Below are 19,935 nucleotides of genomic sequence, written 5' to 3'. Positions count from 1 at the left end.
AAATGGATATTTATTAGCGACTTCAGGCTTCATCACCGTTTATCTTATTCTCATTTTTTTTCCTCCAGCTCGTTTTTATAGGCCTTATGCAGCGAGAGAATTTAGTAGGACACTTTTATGTGGTATCTAGCGTGTCAAGTCTAAAGCTTTATTGGCCCATGAGTGCTCCAATCAGTCACGTATATCAAAGTGTCACAGTGTATCTGTGAGCCCCCTAAAGTCATTCTCCTAATTTACTTAGCCAACTGATTCAGTAAGGGGCCGCAGGACTTCTAAAGGGAAAAAAAATATGTCTCCTTCAGTTGTTTTTCGCTTGATGAACCCTTTCACAGTAATTTATTAGCCAATTAACAAATTATTACTTTTATTCCTTCCAGCGTAATGAATTGGAAAAAATATTCATAGTGCTTAAATCCTTTGGTATATTTTTGTTTTGGAATCTGCTGTATAGTCCGCTGTCCTTCCTGCACTCACCAGTCCTTGTACAGAAGGGCAGTTTTACAGTAGGGCAGAGGGTATTGGCCTTTCTAAATCACAGGTTGGCTATACCTAAATTAAATAGTAAAGCTCCACATGCTGTTCATTTTGGCCAACAGGTTACAGTCGGTAGAAAATTAAGTTAGTTTATTGATGTTGCCCTGTTGAAACATTAAATGACTCGTTGCTCATTTACTTCCTTTTCTGAGAGGAGCAACATTACAAAATGTTACTTTTTTTTCTAGCTGAAAGTGATACAGATACGTTCATAAAACAGGAATGTTTTAGAATTACTATATCAGATTGGGCCCCCAGGGCTCCCCCAGCTCAGCCTCTCAACACCAGCACAGGATCCATACTATCACTCACACTGGGCTGGATGCAGTAACATCATTCAGTAGACTGGACTGTTTATATTTGTATTTTAGCCTATAAAACAAATGAAGTATCTCTCTCTCCTTCAGCTTTCTGTGCTGGAAGCTTCTCAACAAAGTTGTACTAAAGTTTTTGGGGACCACCCAACCTGCTGCAAATTCCCCTCCCTGCCTGCCTGCACAACTGCTTTTAATGTATGCCCAGCTTTTTCCAAGACAGGAGAAAAGTCTTATTTTTATAAGGAGTAAAGAGACTGTTAACCTGTTGTGCCAAGTTATATATCTATATATATATATGGGTTTATAGTTACTTGGAATACCATGTTATTTGCAGCAGCAGAGATACAAATACAAAGTGAAAGCACTGAGAGATTCTCTTGGCAATGTACATTACGGATCACTCTATTGTATTCATTATGCGCAGCATTTTATAGAGCAATGAAATATCCAGCCTCTTAACTCTAAAGGGTCAGCTGCAGAGTGCTCAGATATGGAGCCTAAGAGCATAGTTTGTTGCTAGCTGTACATGAATTAGCACCAGCTGTAAACCCAATAAACACACTGAACAGTAAATGGACCTGCACGCACGTTCTTGCTCCATGTGTTCTAGTACTTGTAAACTGAAGTCCCCACAGGGTCCTAAATCACCTCGCCAAAAAGAAGTGCTATGCAGTTCAGTCTTGTGGGCCTAGAACCATTTATATTAAGGCGGTATATAAACATTGTTTTAGGGCCAGTGTTTTAGGGCCAGTTTTTACACTGCGTATTTTCTAATTCTCTCGGCGGCTGAAAAACGCACGCTATCATCATCCATAGAAATAACTTGAAAAGACTCGAAGCAAACCACACAATGCGTAAATACGCTAGAAAACGCCTTACCACGGATTTTTCAAGCGTTTGCCGAAATACGCCAGTATTTGCACAGCAAGCTATTCCTATGTATACACAAAGGCAGCTGCCAGACCTAGCGGAAATACGCAGCGTTTTTCACTATTACGTCATCAGTACTAGGCTGAAAAACACCATAGTCAGGGGCTGTGTGGCTTGTGTATCAGCCATAACTGTGAGACATATAATCCTCTAGCAAGGACCACCCATTAATTAGCACAACAATTCCTCTACCTGTTGTCTAATAAACTTACCAATTCTACTGGTAATGTGCTTAAATATAGGGGTAAAGCTTCCACCCTAATCAAGGGGTGCTATTTCCTTGCTTTCAACAGTGTCTGTAGTGTTTGTATGTCTGTAGTGTTTGTATGTCTGTAGTGTTTGTATGTCTGTAGTGTTTGTATGTCTGTAGTGTTTGTATGTCTGTAGTGTTTGTATGTCTGTAGTGTTTGTATGTCTGTAGTGTTTGTATGTCTGTAGTGTTTGTATGTCTGTAGTGTTTGTATATCTGTAGTGTTTGTATGTCTGTAGTGTTTGTATGTCTCACACTTTTCTGTATCTAAGGAAGAAGGACACTGACCTTAAAACATTTTCCATTGCCTGATATTCCTTATTGCTGATGAGTAGACCCTACTTAAATAAGTGTATTTCAAAAACATATAAATCTCAACTGCTCATTTTATATAGTCTCTTTTATGGCCTAAGGACTCTACATCTAAACACACCATATCATAGATGATAGAGCAGAGCTGAGCAAGACATTTTCCTGATCACCCTAACCAGCTCAATATGACAAGTAATAGAGTGCTGTACGAATAGAATGAGCATAAACAAAGCCAAAAGTTTGCTTACGCCAATATAGTTCCACAGTCCATCATGTGACCTCATTGAACACTTGGTATAAACAATGGCATTTTTAATTTAGTGGCGAGAGAAATGCTTCTAACTATCGGCAGGAGCCGTACAAAGATGCAAGTCTGTGCCAGAGGACACTGTATTGGCAGGCTGCCTTAACTCCTTTGGAAAGGAACTGGGTAACTTTTTTCGAATGAGATGGATATTTAGGGTTACGGTAAATTATTGAAACGTTGTTTGATTGTTGCTTTTTTTTCCAAGCAGAAATACGTGAGAGAGATGTTGATGCCAGGCCCATATTTTAGCTGTTTGGGATGGAGCCTTGATGTGCTTGGAGAAGGCCTCATTTTATTCCCTATAAATCTTTGGTCAGGCAGAATAGTCTTGGGCAACGCTTCAAATATATTAGAGAAGGGGAAAACTGAATGAAGCAACAGGAACATTTACACTATAAAGCATTGAGTCAAACCTTTATTTGTTCTAATGGGAAATGGAATGTTGTAAATGTATCTGTGAATAAATATCTTTAAGGTCAGTGCAAAAAGGAGTTCATTGGATCTTTCCATTAAACCTAAAATTATACAGATATCTGACTTCCTTACTTCTAATCTGGCCATTATTCATCGGTGAGGTGGGTGGGGGGCTGGAAACTGTAAAAAGATGTAAAAAAGTGGCAGAAGTGGTTTTTATATATATATATATATACTGTATATTTATCATGGATTGTATATAGATACAGTTTGTTTGTCATTTCCCTATGGGATGAAACTGTAAATTATATCATTATAAACGGTGATCACTTCTAATCGAAGCTTAGTGATGTAATTTCTGTCACATGACTCACTAAAACTTGTATATTATAAATAAAATACCCCCTGTTGTAAAATATAAGGATATTAGAAGTTATAATATGCCTATATTTTACAATAGGGGGTACTGTATTCACTATATATATATACAGTATGTGTGTATATGTTATTATAGATTGTGACAGTGTTGTAGAGTGTAAAAACCATCAGTCAGGATTGTGTCATATCCTGCACTCTGCGTCAAATTGACATTTGACTCTTCAGGTGAAACTTTATGGCACCTAATGCTGCAAACCTAACATTTAAGCCACATTCAAAGTGGTGGCAGTGTTCCCCACCATCAGTAGGTGCACTTGTGTTGGATTCAGCAGAAGAAGCAGGACAGACACACTCATGCTGAGCGCAAATATACGGAAGTGCAAGGATCATGTTTGGACACAAGCAGTGTCAGACTAGTGTTTTCGGGGATCACTGGGACTGCTGCCTGGGGGCCCCCGCACCCAGTTGGGAGCTGCAATACGTTTGTGTACCCCTCCCCCCACCACATACCACACTTCCTCCTTGTGGCCACAATGGGAGGAGGAGCACCGTCGCCCAGTTTTTAACCCCAGTCCAACATTGGACTCAAGCACCTTTAATGAATGACGCCAATATGCCATTTATGTTCCTTTTAGCGAGACTGCAATTGTAAATGAGCCCTGTTGTTTCTGCTTGCTTCAGTGTGCTTATCCTGGGTCTTTTGGTGCCCTCTCGAGTCTATTTAGGGATCTTACATTCATTAAATGTTTTGAATAATGTATTTAAGTATTAACACATTTTCTCTACTTCTTCCCTCCAGACTAGAATCTCCCACTCGCTCTCTGAGCATCGATGCCCCCAAGGGGGTTCATATAAAAGCTCAAGCTGGAAACATTGAAGTTCTTTCTCAACAGGACATCAAGTTGCAGAGCAGCGATGGAATGGTTTGTATTCTCATTTAATAAATAATCTTGTTTTATTACATTTTATGCCAACAGAAAAAAAATCTCTGTTTTCTGTATAATTTCTATGCTGTATCGTGGGGATTATTAAGTGATACAGGGATGGGGTGCATCACCTTAAGGTTAACATTTAGTATGTTATAGAATGGCTTGTCCTAAGCAACTTTTCAGTTGGTCTTCATCTTTTATTGTTTTTGAATTATTTGCTTTCCTCTTGTGACTCTTTTCAGCTTTCAAATGGGGGTCACTGACCCCGGCAGCCAAAAAACTATTGCTCATTCAGGCTACAATTTTATTGTTATTGCTTCTTTGTATTAATTTTCTTTCTATTAAGACCCTTTCCTACTTACCTTCCTGTCTCTATTTCAAACAAATGCCTGGTTAATAGGTTAAATTGGACCCTAGCAACCAGATAGTTGCTGAAATTCCAAACTGGAGAGCTGCTAAGAAAACGCGAAATAATTCAAAAACCGCAAATAATAAAAAATGAAGACCAATTGCAGATTGTCTCAGAATAGTACTCTACATACTTAAAGTTATACAGGTATGGAATCCCTTATCCGGAATCCCATTATCAAGAAAGTTCTGAATTACGGAAAGGCCATCTCCCATAGACTCCATTATAAGCAAATAATTCTAATTTTTGAAAATGATTCCCTTTTCTCTGTAATAATAAAACAGTACCTGTACTTGATCCCAACTAAGATATAATTACCCCTTATTGGGGGCAGAACAGCCCTATTGGGTTTATTTAATGGTTAAATGATTCCCTTTTCTCTGTAATAATAAAACAGTACCTGTACTTGATCCCAACTAAGATATAATTACCCCTTATTGGGGGCAGAACAGCCCTATTGGGTTTATTTCATGGTTAAATGATTCCCTTTTCTCTGTAATAATAAAACAGTACCTGTACTTGATCCCAACTAAGATATAATTACCCCTTATTGGGGGCAGAACAGCCCTATTGGGTTTATTTAATGGTTAAATGATTCCCTTTTCTCTGTAATAATAAAACAGTACCTGTACTTGATCCCAACTAAGATATAATTACCCCTTATTGGGGGCAGAACAGCCCTATTGGGTTTATTTAATGGTTAAATGATTCCCTTTTCTCTGTAATAATAAAACAGTACCTGTACTTGATCCCAACTAAGATATAATTACCCCTTATTGGGGCAGAACAGCCCTATTGGGTTTATTTCATGGTTAAATGATTCCCTTTTCTCTGTAATAATAAAACAGTACCTGTACTTGATCCCAACTAAGATATAATTAATCCTTATTAGGGGCAAAACAATACTATTGGTTTATTTAAAGTTTACATGATTTTTTAGTAGACAGTTAGTGTGGCAATCCAAATTATGGAAAGACTCCTTATCTGGAAAAGCTAGGTCCTGAGCATTCTGGATAACATGTTCCATACCTGTAGTAAGCTGCTAAGATGCACCACAAATGGCTAATAGCAGCACCCTCTACTATTCTGTCAGGTGACTGAACATAACAGGAAAAGCTTAAGGTATCTATATAGGAAGCATTCCCTGGTGGCTCTCTGCTCAGTCCTATTGAGTGATAGCCCTAATGGAAACTTACTAACACCACTAGGGCAGGTGGTCATTTAAATGCTGTTACAGAATGTGCAACTATATTGGCTGTGTCAGGCAGTTTGAGTTTATATCAATAAGAAACAGCATGGGTGGTTCCAGTTGCCAAAAATTCAAAAATTACCTTGTATGTCGTCAGCTTGCACAGTAAAAGCTTTGTATACACTGGTAAATAATGGTACAGTGCAGGGCAATATCTCCTCATCCTAAATCCATTATACAGTGAGAGGCAGGGGGTACTGACAACTCAAGTATTTACAGTGGGAACTATAGCCCAAGATACATTATATACAGTGAGAGGCAGTGTGTCCTGACACCCCTTATATCCTCTCATCCTTCCAAAAAGCAACACAGGCCCCAATTAGCTTAAAAATCTTCTGTACTGTGCATGACAGGGAGATAAGACTGAAGCGGCTGGGGCAGTAGCTGCCTGAAAGTATAATTTTATGCTAACTGTTTCTGCAAGGACAGGGTGAAGCATAATAAAGTAATATGGCTGCCCCCACAAGAGTCTTAAAGGTAAAAATAAAGAAATTAGTTTAAAAATACAATTTTAAATGGCAGAATTAATTATTTGCAAGGCAACTAGTGTCATATAGTCAAAAACATGACAGTATCCCTTTAAGTTGCTCAATATATATCATTTTGGTGACTCATTTCAACATATAACTGCTTTAAAGGAGAAGGAAAGTCATTTTAGCATTTTACTGCCAATAGATTCCTCACATTAGTGCCACCCATAACACTATATTCTGCAGAAAGCATTACCATACCTGAATAATCAGCCCTAGAAGGTCCCTCCATTTGTTTAAGATAGTACGTGTAGCTGCCATTTTAGCTTGGTCTTAATAGCTTCCTGCTGCAGCTCTAGCCCTTATAGCTCAGTATACACATTCCTAAGGGAGGGGGGAGGGAGTTCTTAGCATTCTTGCGGGAGAGTGGAGCAGGAGAGAGGAGAGAACTGTGCAGAGGAAGTCAGATACCCCAAGAACATGTTTACATAAAAGAAGACAAGAAATCCTGTGTTTCTTTTGATAGAGGACTCAGTGCAGCATTTCTGTGAGTGCTTATGGCTGTATTTACATAGACCTTTCTGATATACAGTAGCTTACTTAGTTTTTACCTTTCCTTCTCATTTAATTCCACACTACTGTGTTCCAGCTGATACTGGATGCCGAAACAGTGCGCCTGCCCAAGCTCAGTCTGCCGATTCCTCCTTCTGACTCGCGGCGTAATTCTGGCGGCTCTCAGGAACTTTATGAGATTTGCGTTTGCCCAGATGGCAAACTCTACTTGTCAGTAGCTGGTTATGGATCGACGTGCCAGGAATACAGTCGCGACTGCCAATAAAGAACACTGTCTGGATGAAGCCCCCATACATTTTATAGAGTCTGAAGATGTCCTGCCACCAGCTTAGGAATTTCGGAGGCAACACGTGGGTTGTATATTTGTATTTTTAAAACCACTGACTTTTCAAGAGAAACAACGATCTTAATATTTTTGTAGCCTATGTAATATAGCACAAGCGAATCCTGACTTGAAAATACATTACCACTGATTCTGTCTCTGCTAAAACAAATGGATGGAGCTTTAGCCTGAAGTCCAGCAGGGTGAATATGGAATATGCATCTTACAGAGGTGCTTTTCATATGGTTCCTCTGATTGGCTGCTTTAGTTACCATGTTCCTATAGAAAAGCACTATGCCCTATCTTCTGTATGTGTAAAAAGCCCACTGTGCCTGAGCAATAGCAATAGGAATTGGTAACTACCGCCAAACAGTCTGCAGAATGGCTGCCGAAACTGGAATGGATAAAGATTGTTCCCCAGGGTACTTTGTAAAGCCCAAATGTTCTCCATGCATTGACAGTGATAGAAAATATAGGTGCAGACAAGTGACACCATAGATACGGTGGCCACTTTCCAAGGCTTTACTAAGGAAAGAGTACTAATAATAAAAAATGGTGCCAGTCAAGTGACGTGATTCAGCGGGTAGTTCAGAATTCAGGTCAGTTCCTGTGAATGAATTACAAAAAAAAAAAATAGAAAAAAAAAACAGTTGGCTCAATGCTCTTGATAACGCTACATAGGTGAAACAGTCTTAAAGGAACAGTAACACCAAATGAAATATATTAACCGGACTTTTCATACCAGTTTTTTGACTGTGAGCATATTTAAAATTTTTCTTTAAAGTGAGTATTTTATTGCCTCGTGTTTGCTCTGCTGTGTCCATCCAGCTTTTATCAGTTCCAAGTTCCATCAGCTTCATTAAAGGTGGCCATACACGGGCCGATTGTAGCTTCTGCTATCAATCCCTAAGATATCGATCAGGCAGGTTAAAAAATTTAGTCGGATCGGCTAGTTGATGCGGTCCCCGGACCGACTTTGCCAATACCCGTCGTTAGGGCCAAACGACCGAATTAGCCTGGATTCTCCCAATATCGCATAGCCGTAGGTGGGGATATCGGGAGAAGATCCGCTTACTTGGCGCTTACGAGCGGATCTGAAGATGTCTGGCCACCTTTAGTCTTAAATGATACATAAAATGGCCTCCCATAAGCCCTAAATGATTATTTCATTTAATATATTGTGCTTTCTAAAACTGATGGTATATTTTTGAAAGTAAAGGCTAATGGACAAATTTATTATAATTCAAAATTATGTATTTTTTCTGTGTTTCAAGAATCTTTTGCAATTTCAAGTATTCAAACTAAAATTTTCAAAATTTATTAATAATAAAAAAAAATAATTCAGCAAGTAAAACTTTTCAGGCTTCTATAGAAGTCAACAGGAAGTTTATTTTCAGCATTTAAGCAACTTCATTTTTAAAAAAAATTGAAAGCGAAATCTTCTGGATTCAAGAAAATGAGGAAAAAATATGATCAAGTTTGTGATTGAGTTCTGTTCCGCAACATCTCGATCAGTTTTTCATAAATATCCTAAATGAAAAAACAAATAGTTCAGAAAAAAATGTGATTCAGAAAGATTATTTGCAAAAAAAAAAAAATGAAGCAAAAAATGCGATCAAGTTGAGTTCTTTTCTGCAATTTCTCAATTTTTTATAAATATGCTAACGATTGAGAGAAAAAATGCGATTCAGACAAAAACTATTTGCCAAAAAACACAATGTCTAACTTTGTTGAATTTGAGATATTTATTAGTAATGAGCAAAAAAATTAGGCATGGATTTGCGGTGAATTTCCATATTTCCCCATTGGCTGATTTTTTTTCAAAACAAAATTGTCGCCAGCATTAACAAAAAAGGGGTTTTTTTTCTGCGCAACATTTCCACCATTTTGCGAATCTTTTCAAAGATTCACAAATCTTTCAGCAAAGCGAAACGGAACAGATTCACTCACCACTAATATTTATCTATCCAGACAACTTTTGAATATTTGATTGAAAACATTTACTTCTTTATAAAAGTGATTATTTTTCCCCCCCAAAATTAGTTTTAAAGTTTAAAAAAAATGAAAACTGCTCAGTCTCTCCATAAACATAATGGGGCTATCCTTTTCCCACTTGTAAACTGATCACAGTGTCGGACTGGGCTGCCGGGACACCGGGAAAAATCCCGGTGGGCCCCGGCGGCCCAGACCCGACCCTTGCGGCGCTCTCCCTGCCTGACCGCTCCTCCCCTGATGCATTAAATTTATGCGGGGGGGTAAGGGTATGCAGCCGGCGGGAGCCCCAGTGGGCCCTTCACCCCCCAGTCCGACCCTGACTGGTGAAATATGTACAAATGCTTTTAAAACATTTACCTTTCCTGATGTTACTGACCCTTTAACACCGATTTCTATTTTTGAATCTACAATACATTATTATTATTATTATTATTATTATTATTATTCTAATCTATGAAATAAAGCCTGCTTGGTATTTACCAGCCTTACTCTATGCAACTTCCCAGGCAATACTCTATTGTGTGCTGGGTTTCTGTTCTTCAGTGTATAATGGTGTATAGGCCTGCGGGGCAGATGGTGGATGAACTGTAGGAATTTCACAGGAGGATAGAATATATGAGACTAGCAGAATGCAGGACATAGGGTAAGTGCACTAGAAAACATGTATACAAGTTTGGTTTATAGATTTTTCCCATCATATGAAGCCGTTTCACAATCACAATGTATTTTTAAAATGTGCTTTTTGTGCAATAATAAAATATTATCCTCAACTTCTTTCCAGTCCTCTACTTTGTACTTTCTGCAATCTCCTCGCTCTGTTGCGGATATATTGGGTTTGAGTATGCCAGTCAGGGCTTCTTTTAACTCACAATAATGGCACCGTGGAAGTATTTGGAAATATTTATGTATTCTTCTTTCTTTCATAGCAGGGCTGGAACTAGGGGTAGGCAATGGCTGCGGGAAAGATTGCATGACTATAACTTGATGCGTGTCAGGAGGGAATTCAAAAGAGAACATGTGACGGTAAACGGTGGTCCAGGACTTGATGATATTTATCCATATATCCCAGAGTACTAAATGAGCTTGGCTCTGTGAATACCAAACCTCTTTACTTATTTTTTCAAGATTTTGAGGTCTGGCATAGTGCCAAGAGATTAGCAAAGGGGAAAGGGGATTCCATTCTCAGTCTTAAAACTAAAGGCCTGTTAGTCTGACATCAGTAATAAGAAAGCTTTTGGAAGGGGTAATAAGGGATAAGAAAGCTGAATACAATACTGTCAGTTTGTGCCAGCATGGTTTTATGGGTAACAGATCTTGTCAGACTAATCTAATTGCCTTCTATGAAGAGGTACCTTGAGCAGGAACCTTGACTCTGGGATGGCAGTGGATGTGATATATTATTTTATAATATTATTTTATTATAAAAATTCGCAAAACAAATTTGTTGCACTTTTTTTTGTCGCCAGTGACTTTTTTTGACGCGTGACTAATTTTTCCATGGCGAATTTTCACGGGAGTTTTGAGAAAACAATTCGCCAGTGGCGAAATGCCAAAATTCGCTGCGAATCCATGCCTGCTGAAAAAAATTGCTCATCACTATAAGTGAGTTTTTAGGTTGGACTTGACAAGTTAAGATCTCGCCTTAACTACTGGTGCTAGGTTTCTTCATAGTCTCAACATGGATCTGGGACTCGTTACTCTTTCTTTCTAATACACAGTAAAAAGTTTGCGTAGGTGTAGTTATCCTAGCAACCTATAAGATGTTTTTTTAACAGGTGATCAGTGAATGCTACCAAATGATTGGTTGTTTTGGATTACTGCACATGGGCACATTTAGAAGTGCAATTGTGGTTGCGCTAACACGCCTGCAGCAGTTGTGTGATACATCTCATTCATTTACTGGTACTTGAGTCAACATACACTCTCTGCACTTCTGTATAGTTGCACTTAGTGCCGGTTCAATCCTCCTGTTCTGAATTTCACACTATTGCACCTATTGCAGAGGAACTCTGGATCTGCAGTCTGGTTTGGAGGTAGATCCAGGGTTCCCTGCATCAGTAGGTGCAATAGTCTGAATTTCAAAATAGAAGGATGGCAACGGCACTTAGTGCAACTATACAGAAGTTCCAACAGGGTCCTGCATCAATGCTGGAAATGACACTAACCAGCATAAACGTTTTTCAGTGCAGTGTTGAACTGCAATGCAACTGTGTAAATCTGAATGCATCAGCCGCAACTGTAGGCACATCTGTTCCTCAAGATAACAATTGAAGAGGCAAACCATTAGATAGTTCCAGGAATAGAAACACAACAAGATTGTGTCTGCCATGATCTAGGCACCAATATACAGGGCCGCAGGGTCGTACTGGGCCACCGGGACACCGGGAGAAATCCCGGGGGGCCCCAACTCTAGTGGGCCCTGGCAGCCCAGACCCGACCCTTACCTGTGCTCCCCCTGCCCGACCGCTCCTGCCCCAACGCGTTAAATTACGAGCGTTCGGGGGAGGACGTTGGGGGAGGGGCCCTTCGAGGGGGGTCAGGGGAGCCCCTGCAAGGGGGTGGGGAGGAGGGCATTAGGGGACATGGCCATCGGGGGCACCTGCAGGGCCCCTGGGGCGGAAGCCCCGGTGGGCCCTTCACCCTCCAGTCCAACCCTGCAGGGCCGTATTAATAAATGGGCAAAAGCCGCATTTGCACCAGGATAGGGGGCCCACTTGCACATCCTGCAGAGATATCAGACTTCTCATTTTAATCAGCTGGAAGAGGTAGTATAGTTATTTTAATTTCTTTGCCTTTTTTTCTTGTGGCATAACCATTTTGTCATTTTTCTGCTCCAATGTCTCCTTCAGTAAGCACAGACCATTTTGTTTCTGCTGTACTATATTGAACTGCACGTGCTTGAGGGTTATTCTATCACAAATTTCTAGAGGCAGTGGGGGGCAATTAAATAAAATTTTGCCCAGGGCCAGCTGGTACCTTAAAGCAGCCGTCCTAAGGCCTAGGTCACCCCAGGGACGACCATTATCCTACATCTAAACTGACTGTTGGGCCACAGCAGAAAGTTCCTATAGTTACGTGTTGTGTCCAAGGATAATGTTCAACTGCTTGAAATAAATACATAATACATTCCTTGCAGTGACAGTGCTTTAAAGAAATGTGATTGTGTCATTGAGAAATCTCCATAAAATTTAAATAAAATACCCGGAACAAATCAGCTATGAAGTCAGCCGGTGAGCAAATGCCAACATGAAAAATGTATTCAAGGTGACTGGAGAGAAATGAGCTGTAAACAGATCTCTCTCCCTCTCTCTGTAGCAGCTCGGAAAAGAAATGCCAATAGGATTTATACTGAAGGGCTCTACGAGGGTCCCCACCTGGGCAATAAAAATGATGCTTACCCCCAATATTGTTAATAAGGAAGAAAGGTAAAAATATACAAAGGCCAGTATATTTAACCCGGAATAGGTGGCTTTAGTACTGGCAACTGGGCAGCTAGGGTTGCCACCTTTCACCAGGAATAATACCGGTCAGGGTATACAGGGGGTGGGGGCGGGTCAGAGTTATGATGCAAAATGGGCGGAGCTATGACAGGACAGCCACAGAAGGGGTGGGGTGGGCAAAATCGGGCTTCTGTAGACAATAGAGGGCTGACTGGCAAGCAGGAATTGGTGGCGGGCTGGGGGTGTGTCATTACAAATTCATCAGCAAATAAATAAGCCCCAGTTTTGGCTGGTATTTATATTGTGGATTGTTTATTGTTCAAAACTGTCCCATGGTGCTTTTTTTGGGGGGGAAGAATATAGGAAAATCCCCGAGCAAAAGAATTTAGACCACCACTTTTTAGGAGCTGAAGTTTGTTGCTTTTAGATTTACCAGAGTGTGAAGTAGGCAGGGTTTAATTAATGGATCCTGGGCCAGACAGTGTAATCAGTACCACCAGGACTCCACTGGAGCCTTCTCCTTTGATTGGCTGCTCTTTAGCATTAGGTCCCACCAGAGAACGTGACATCCATGGCCTGCTCTCACAACAAATAGATGGAGACAGTAATCAAATGTTCTATAGGTTATATAAGCTTACTGTATGTGGGAAATAAAAAAAAGTACTGAAGGAATTATCTCTGACTTAGGGCCACCAGGAGATCCTCTGGCAGGCCAGCCATGCTCTGGGCATGTGATGAGATAATCAGGCGGCAGGGCTACCATCAAAAATCCACATCAGAACCCAACATTATATACCTGCCTGTAGCTCTACAGAGTTCAACTGCAACCTTCAGCATCCTCAGGAACAGGTTTAATGGGCAGAGAGGGAGCGGAATACAGGGGCTTGCAAAAGTATTCGGCCCCCTTGAACTTTTCCACATTTTGTCACATTACAGCCACAAACATGAATCAATTTTATTGGAATTCCACGTGAAAGACCAATACAAAGTGGTGTACACGTGAGAAGTGGAACGAAAATCATACATGATTCCAAACATTTTTTACAAATAAATAACTGCAAAGTGGGGTGTGCGTAATTATTCAGCCCCCTGAGTCAATACTTTGTAGAACCACCTTTTGCTGCAATTCCAGCTGCCAGGCTTTTAGGGTATGTCTCTACCAGCTTTGCACATCTACAGACTGAAATCCTTGCCCATTCTTCTTTGCAAAACAGCTCCAGCTCAGTCACATTAGATGGACAGCGTTTGGGAACAGCAGTTTTCAGATCTTGCCACAGATTCTCAATTGGATTTAGATCTGGACTTTGACTGGGCCATTCTAACACATGGATATGTTTTGTTTTAAACCATTCCATTGTTGCCCTGGCTTTATGTTTAGGGTCGTTGTCCTGCTGGAAGGTGAACCTCCGCCCCAGTCTCAAGTCTTTTGCAGACTCCAAGAGGTTTTCTTCCAAGATTGCCCTGTATTTGGCTCCATCCATCTTCCCATCAACTCTGACCAGCTTCCCTGTCCCTGCTGAAGAGAAGCACCCCCAGAGCATGATGCTGCCCCCCCATATGTGACAGTGGGGATGGTGTGTTCAGAGTGATGTGCAGGGTTAGTTTTCAGCCACACATAGCGTTTTGCATTTTGGCCAAAAAGTTCCATTTTGGTCTCATCTGACCAGAGCACCTTCTTCCACATGTTTGCTGTGTCCCCCACATGGCTTGTGGCAAACTGCAAACGGGACTTCTTATGGTTTTCTGTTAACAATGGCTTTCTTCTTGCCACTCTTCCATAAAGGCCAACTTTGTGCAGTGCACGACTAATAGTTGTCCTATGGAAAGATTCCCCCACCTGAGCTGTAGATCTCTGCAGCTCCCCCAGAGTCACCATGGGCCTCTTGGCTGCATTTCTGATCAGCGCTCTCCTTGTTCGGCCTGTGAGTTTAGGGGGACGGCCTTGTCTTGGTAGGTTTACAGTTGTGCCATACTCCTTCCATTTCTGAATGATCGGTGGAACAGTGCTCCGTGGGAGGTTCAAGGCTTTGGAAATCTTTTTGTAGCCTAAGCCTGCTTAAAATTTCTCAATAACTTTATCCCTGACCTGTCTGGTGTGTTCTTTGGACTTCATGGTGTTGTTGCTCCCAATATTCTCTTAGACAACCCCTGAGGCCGTCACAGAGCAGCTGTATTTGTACTGATATTAGATTACACACAGGTGCACTCTATTTAGTCATTAGCACTCATCAGGCAATGTCTATGGGCAACTGACTGCACTCAGACCAAAGGGGACTGAATAATTACGCACACACCACTTTGCAGTTATTTATTTGTAAAAAATGTTTGGAATCATGTATGATTTTCGTTCCACTTCTCACGTGTACACCACTTTGTATTGGTCTTTCACGTGGAATTCCAATAAAATTGATTCATGTTTGTGGCTGTAATGTGACAAAATGTGGAAAAGTTCAAGGGGGCCGAATACTTTTGCAAGCCTCTGTAGGTAAGGGAAGCATCACCTTCCTATGTTCATAATGGTTCGGCGCTTCATTCACTTAGCCACAAACACCCATAAGTAATATAAGACACTAAGGGGCATATTTATTATGCTGTGTAAAAAATGGCGAGAAAATTCGCCATACATTGGCAGGCTTTGTTCCCAAAACGGCAAAAATAGGCACAATTTTTTACGCATTTTTTCCCTCTACCACATAAAGTAATAGTGTAAAATCTGCCATTTGGACAGCGACCTTCTCCATTTATTTTACACTGCGTTTTACGCCGTTTTTTGGGGGGCAAATTCGTTTTACACAGCATAATAAATATGCCCCTAAGTTTGCCCAGGAGTAGTAACCCGTAGCAACCAATATGATTTTTGTTTTTAAACAGGTGACCAGTAAATGCCACCTGCTGATTGGTTGCTACAGGTTACTGCTCCTGGGCAAAATTAATGCCTTTTATTACATAACCCCACTAGGCACTTAGACAGAGACTGCTTCATGAGGAGGAGTGACAAATCAGGGTAGAGAAGAAGGATCTGCCTCTTTTTGGGGCAATGGAGTCCTTTTGCCACTCCATCTCCAGCCTGACACACAGCTGCACCTTCTGTTCCCCCTCCAAACCCCTTCTGAGCCCAATTCACTGCCTTTCACTCAAACACTCTCAGTCTGGCACAAATGGGCACAATACACAATCTCAGGGCCCACCAGGAGGTGCCCACCTGGTACCTTAGTGGTCCAGTATATATGATATGTTACAATGCTCAGATATAAGATATATCAACTTTGATTAATACTATTCTAACATTAATAAACTTACACAGGCTTAATACACAGTGGGAATTATAACTCAGTAAGACAGTATTTCATTGTGCAGCAGTGTGAGGATTGGCTATGCATTTGCTGCCACCTGCAGATCATTACACAGAATGGCATTTACAGTGGTGTGAAAAACTATTTGCCCCCTTCCTGATTTCTTATTCTTTTGCATGTTTGTCACACTTAAATGTTTCTGCTCATCAAAAACCGTTAACTATTAGTCAAAGATAACATAATTGAACACAAAATGCAGTTTTTAAATGAAGGTTTACGTTATTAAGGGAGAAAAAAAACTCCAAATCTACATGGCCCTGTGTGAAAAAGTGATTGCCCCCCTTGTTAAAAAATAACTTAACTGTGGTTTATCAATTTCAATTTTCAATTTCAATATCAATTTCTCTAGTCACCCCCAGGCCTGATTACTGCCACCCCTGTTTCAATCAAGAAATCACTTAAATAGGAGCTACCTGACACAGAGAAGTAGACCAAAAGCACCTCAAAAGCTAGACATCATGCCAAGATCCAAAGAAATTGAGGAACAAATGAGAACAAAAGTAATTGAGATCTATCAGTCTGGTAAAGGTTATAAAGCCATTTCTAAAGCTTTGGGACTCCAGCGAACCACAGTGAGAGCCATTATCCACAAATGGCAAAAACATGGAACAGTGGTGAACCTTCCCAGGAGTGGCCGGCCGACCAAAATTACTCCAAGAGCGCAGAGACAACTCATCGGAGAGGCCACAAAAGACCCCAGGACAACATATAAAGAACTGCAGGCCTCACTTGCCTCAATTAAGGTCAGTGTTCACGACTCCACCATAAGAAAGAGACTGGGCAAAAACGGCCTGCATGGCAGATTTCCAAGGCGCAAACCACTTTTAAGCAAAAAGAACATTATGGCTCGTCTCAATTTTGCTAAAAAACATCTCAATGATTGCCAAGACTTTTGGGAAAATACCTTGTGGACCGACGAGACAAAAGTTGAACTTTTTGGAAGGTGCGTGTCCCGTTACATCTGGCGTAAAAGTAACACAGCATTTCAGAAAAAGAACATCATACCAACAGTAAAATATGGTGGTGGTAGTGTGATGGTCTGGGGTTGTTTTGCTGCTTCAGGACCTGGAAGGCTTGCTGTGATAGATGGAACCATGAATTCTACTGTCTACCAAAAAATCCCGAAGGAGAATGTCCGGCCATCTGTTCGTCAACTCAAGCTGAAGCGATCTTGGGTGCTGCAGCAGGACAATGACCCAAAACACACCAGCAAATCCACCTCTGAATGGCTGAAGAAAAACAAAATGAAGACTTTGGAGTGGCCTAGTCAAAGTCTTGACCTGAATCCTATTGAGATGTTGTGGCATGACCTTAAAAAGGCGGTTCATGCTAGAAAACCCTCAAATAAAGCTGAATTACAACAATTCTGCAAAGATGAGTGGGCCAAAATTCCTCCAGAGCGCTGTAAAGGACTCGTTGCAAGTTATCGCAAACGCTTGATTGCAGTTATTGCTGCTAAGGGTGGCCCAACCAGTTATTAGGTTCAGGGGGCAATTACTTTTTCACACAGGGCCATGTAGGTTTGGATTTTTTTTCTCCCTAAATAATAAAAACCCTCATTTAAAAACTGCATTTTGTGTTTACTTGTGTTATCTTTGACTAATAGTTAAATGTGTTTGATGATCAGAAACATTTTGTGTGACAAACATGCAAAAGAATAAGAAATCAGGAAGGGGGCAAATAGTTTTTCACACCACTGTATGTATCTTTCTGTGAATTAATCCAATTCTACAATAAGTGCCAATAGATTTCACTTAACATATACTCATTCCTATAACCAGGGTTATAAGTGGGGTGCACAGGGGCCACCAGGGTAGACATTTTCAAGGCCACGCATGCAGGTGGGTGACAATGTTATTCATTCAACTGAAGAAGCTGCTTGGATCAGTAGTGAAACGTCTTCAATGATTACTTAGCTAGTCCAGTTGCTTTAGATTTATTTATATTAAATAATGTTATTCATAGTTAATTGAATCTGATCAAAAAAACTCAACAAACACTGTTCCTTTCCCAAAACAGTTGTGCCCTAGGCATAGGGGTGCCACCTTCTGCCGCTTAGGAATCTGGGCAGGGAGCAGGACTGCTGATGCCTGTGGCGGGCAGATGATGTCAGGGGCAGCGGTGACTGAGGTTTCAGGGGTGGGTCCATGGTAACAGAGTAAGCTATGTGTATGAGTCCATGGTAACAGAGTAAGCTATGTGTATGGGTCCATGGTAACAGAGTAAGCTATGTGCATGGGTCCATGGTAACAGAGTAAGCTATGTGTATGGGTCCATGGTAACAGAGTAAGCTATGTGTATGGGTCCATGGTAACAGAGTAAGCTATGTGTATGAGTCCATGGTAACAGAGTAAGCTATGTGTATGGGTCCATGGTAACAGAGTAAGCTATGTGTATGGGTCCATGGTAACAGAGTAAGCTATGTGTATGGGTCCATGGTAACAGAGTAAGCTATGTGTATGGGTCCATGGTAACAGAGTAAGCTATGTGTATGAGTCCATGGTAACAGAGTAAGCTATGTGTATGGGTCCATGGTAACAGAGTAAGCTATGTGTATGGGTCCATGGTAACAGAGTAAGCTATGTGTATGAGTCCATGGTAACAGAGTAAGCTATGTGTATGGGTCCATGGTAACAGAGTAAGCTATGTGTATGAGTCCATGGTAACAGAGTAAGCTATGTGTATGGGTCCATGGTAACAGAGTAAGCTATGTGTATGGGTCCATGGTAACAGAGTAAGCTATGTGTATGGGTCCATGGTAACAGAGTAAGCTATGTGTATGAGTCCATGGTAACAGAGTAAGCTATGTGTATGAGTGCTCCTGCTGTCACTAAATGCTACATGGAAATGCCTTATTGGTTTTATGTTATTCAAACTATTTCTGAATTCCCTAGTGAGTCACCTGCAGGACCCAATATCCTGAAATCACAAGTTTTTTTCCCTAAAAATCAAATTTTTTACAGAATCCTGAAATGTGCAGCCCCATTCACTAAGATGCATTAGGTTGGGAGGTTTCAAGCTACTCAAGGAAAGGAAGGAATCAACCAAACATCCAGCACTTCATAGTGAGACTGAAAGTATGGCTGCCTGTCATGCAGATAATAATGCATTTGGGGGAATAAGATTATACCCAGGAAATCAGGTCCTGATATATTCGATACAGTTCAGGTTTTGGTCAAATCCCAGCAGTATTTTGCCAGATCTTAAGAAATATTAAGAGTGAAGACACACAGAACTACTAGTAGCAGCTACTTGCAGTCAATGCTGATCATTTACTGATAACTGCCTCTGCATGTGTTTAGCAGAGGCAATTCTCAGTATTGTCTATGGCACGGTATTTTCTGTAGTTTAGTAGCCATGACCAATAGCTGCTACTAAGTCCATGCGTCTTCACCCTTAAGTAAACTTCCAAAATAAAGTACCTGAGTATGGTTTAGCTTCAGTACCCAGAATTATAACAATATCACTGTATATTACTCAGCTCCACTTTATGATACTTGGCAGCCCAGGGCGAATATTACGTTAGTGGGTCCCACTGGCCTGTTTTTGAAAGGTGCATCATCTGAAAGTTTTTCTCTGCTGCCTGTCTCCCCTTAAGCCGCCGCCTTGTGTGCTGTACTATCATACTTCTTACAGAAACCATTAGGACTGCACACTGTATTGCAGAAGTGTATAGACCTATCAGCTTTTGTAAAACCTACTTTCTTTAGGGAGGGAGAGGCTGGGGAGGCACATAATTATACATTTATTTTT

General features: G+C 40.8%; 1 protein-coding gene across 5 annotated transcripts in view; it reads left to right on the top strand.

The window, feature by feature from the left end:
* sgcg (sarcoglycan gamma) overlaps positions 1-10,163 on the top strand; it is a 110,448-nt gene extending 100,285 nt beyond the window's left edge. For 4 of the 5 annotated variants that reach the window (XM_031896161.1, XM_031896162.1, XM_018091369.2 and 1 more), the window contains exons 7-8: positions 4,242-4,365; positions 7,149-10,163. In XM_031896161.1, coding sequence (XP_031752021.1) covers positions 4,242-4,365; positions 7,149-7,337 — 313 coding nt within the window. In that variant the 3' untranslated portion in view covers positions 7,338-10,163. 5 annotated transcript variants of the gene reach the window in all.
* Positions 10,164-19,935: the final 9,772 nt, after the last annotated feature.

This window comes from Xenopus tropicalis, chromosome 2 (genome assembly GCF_000004195.4).
Source record: "Xenopus tropicalis strain Nigerian chromosome 2, UCB_Xtro_10.0, whole genome shotgun sequence".
In the NCBI taxonomy this organism is placed as follows: Eukaryota; Metazoa; Chordata; class Amphibia; order Anura; family Pipidae; genus Xenopus; species Xenopus tropicalis.
This window is presented reverse-complemented; position numbering and strand designations above follow the sequence as displayed.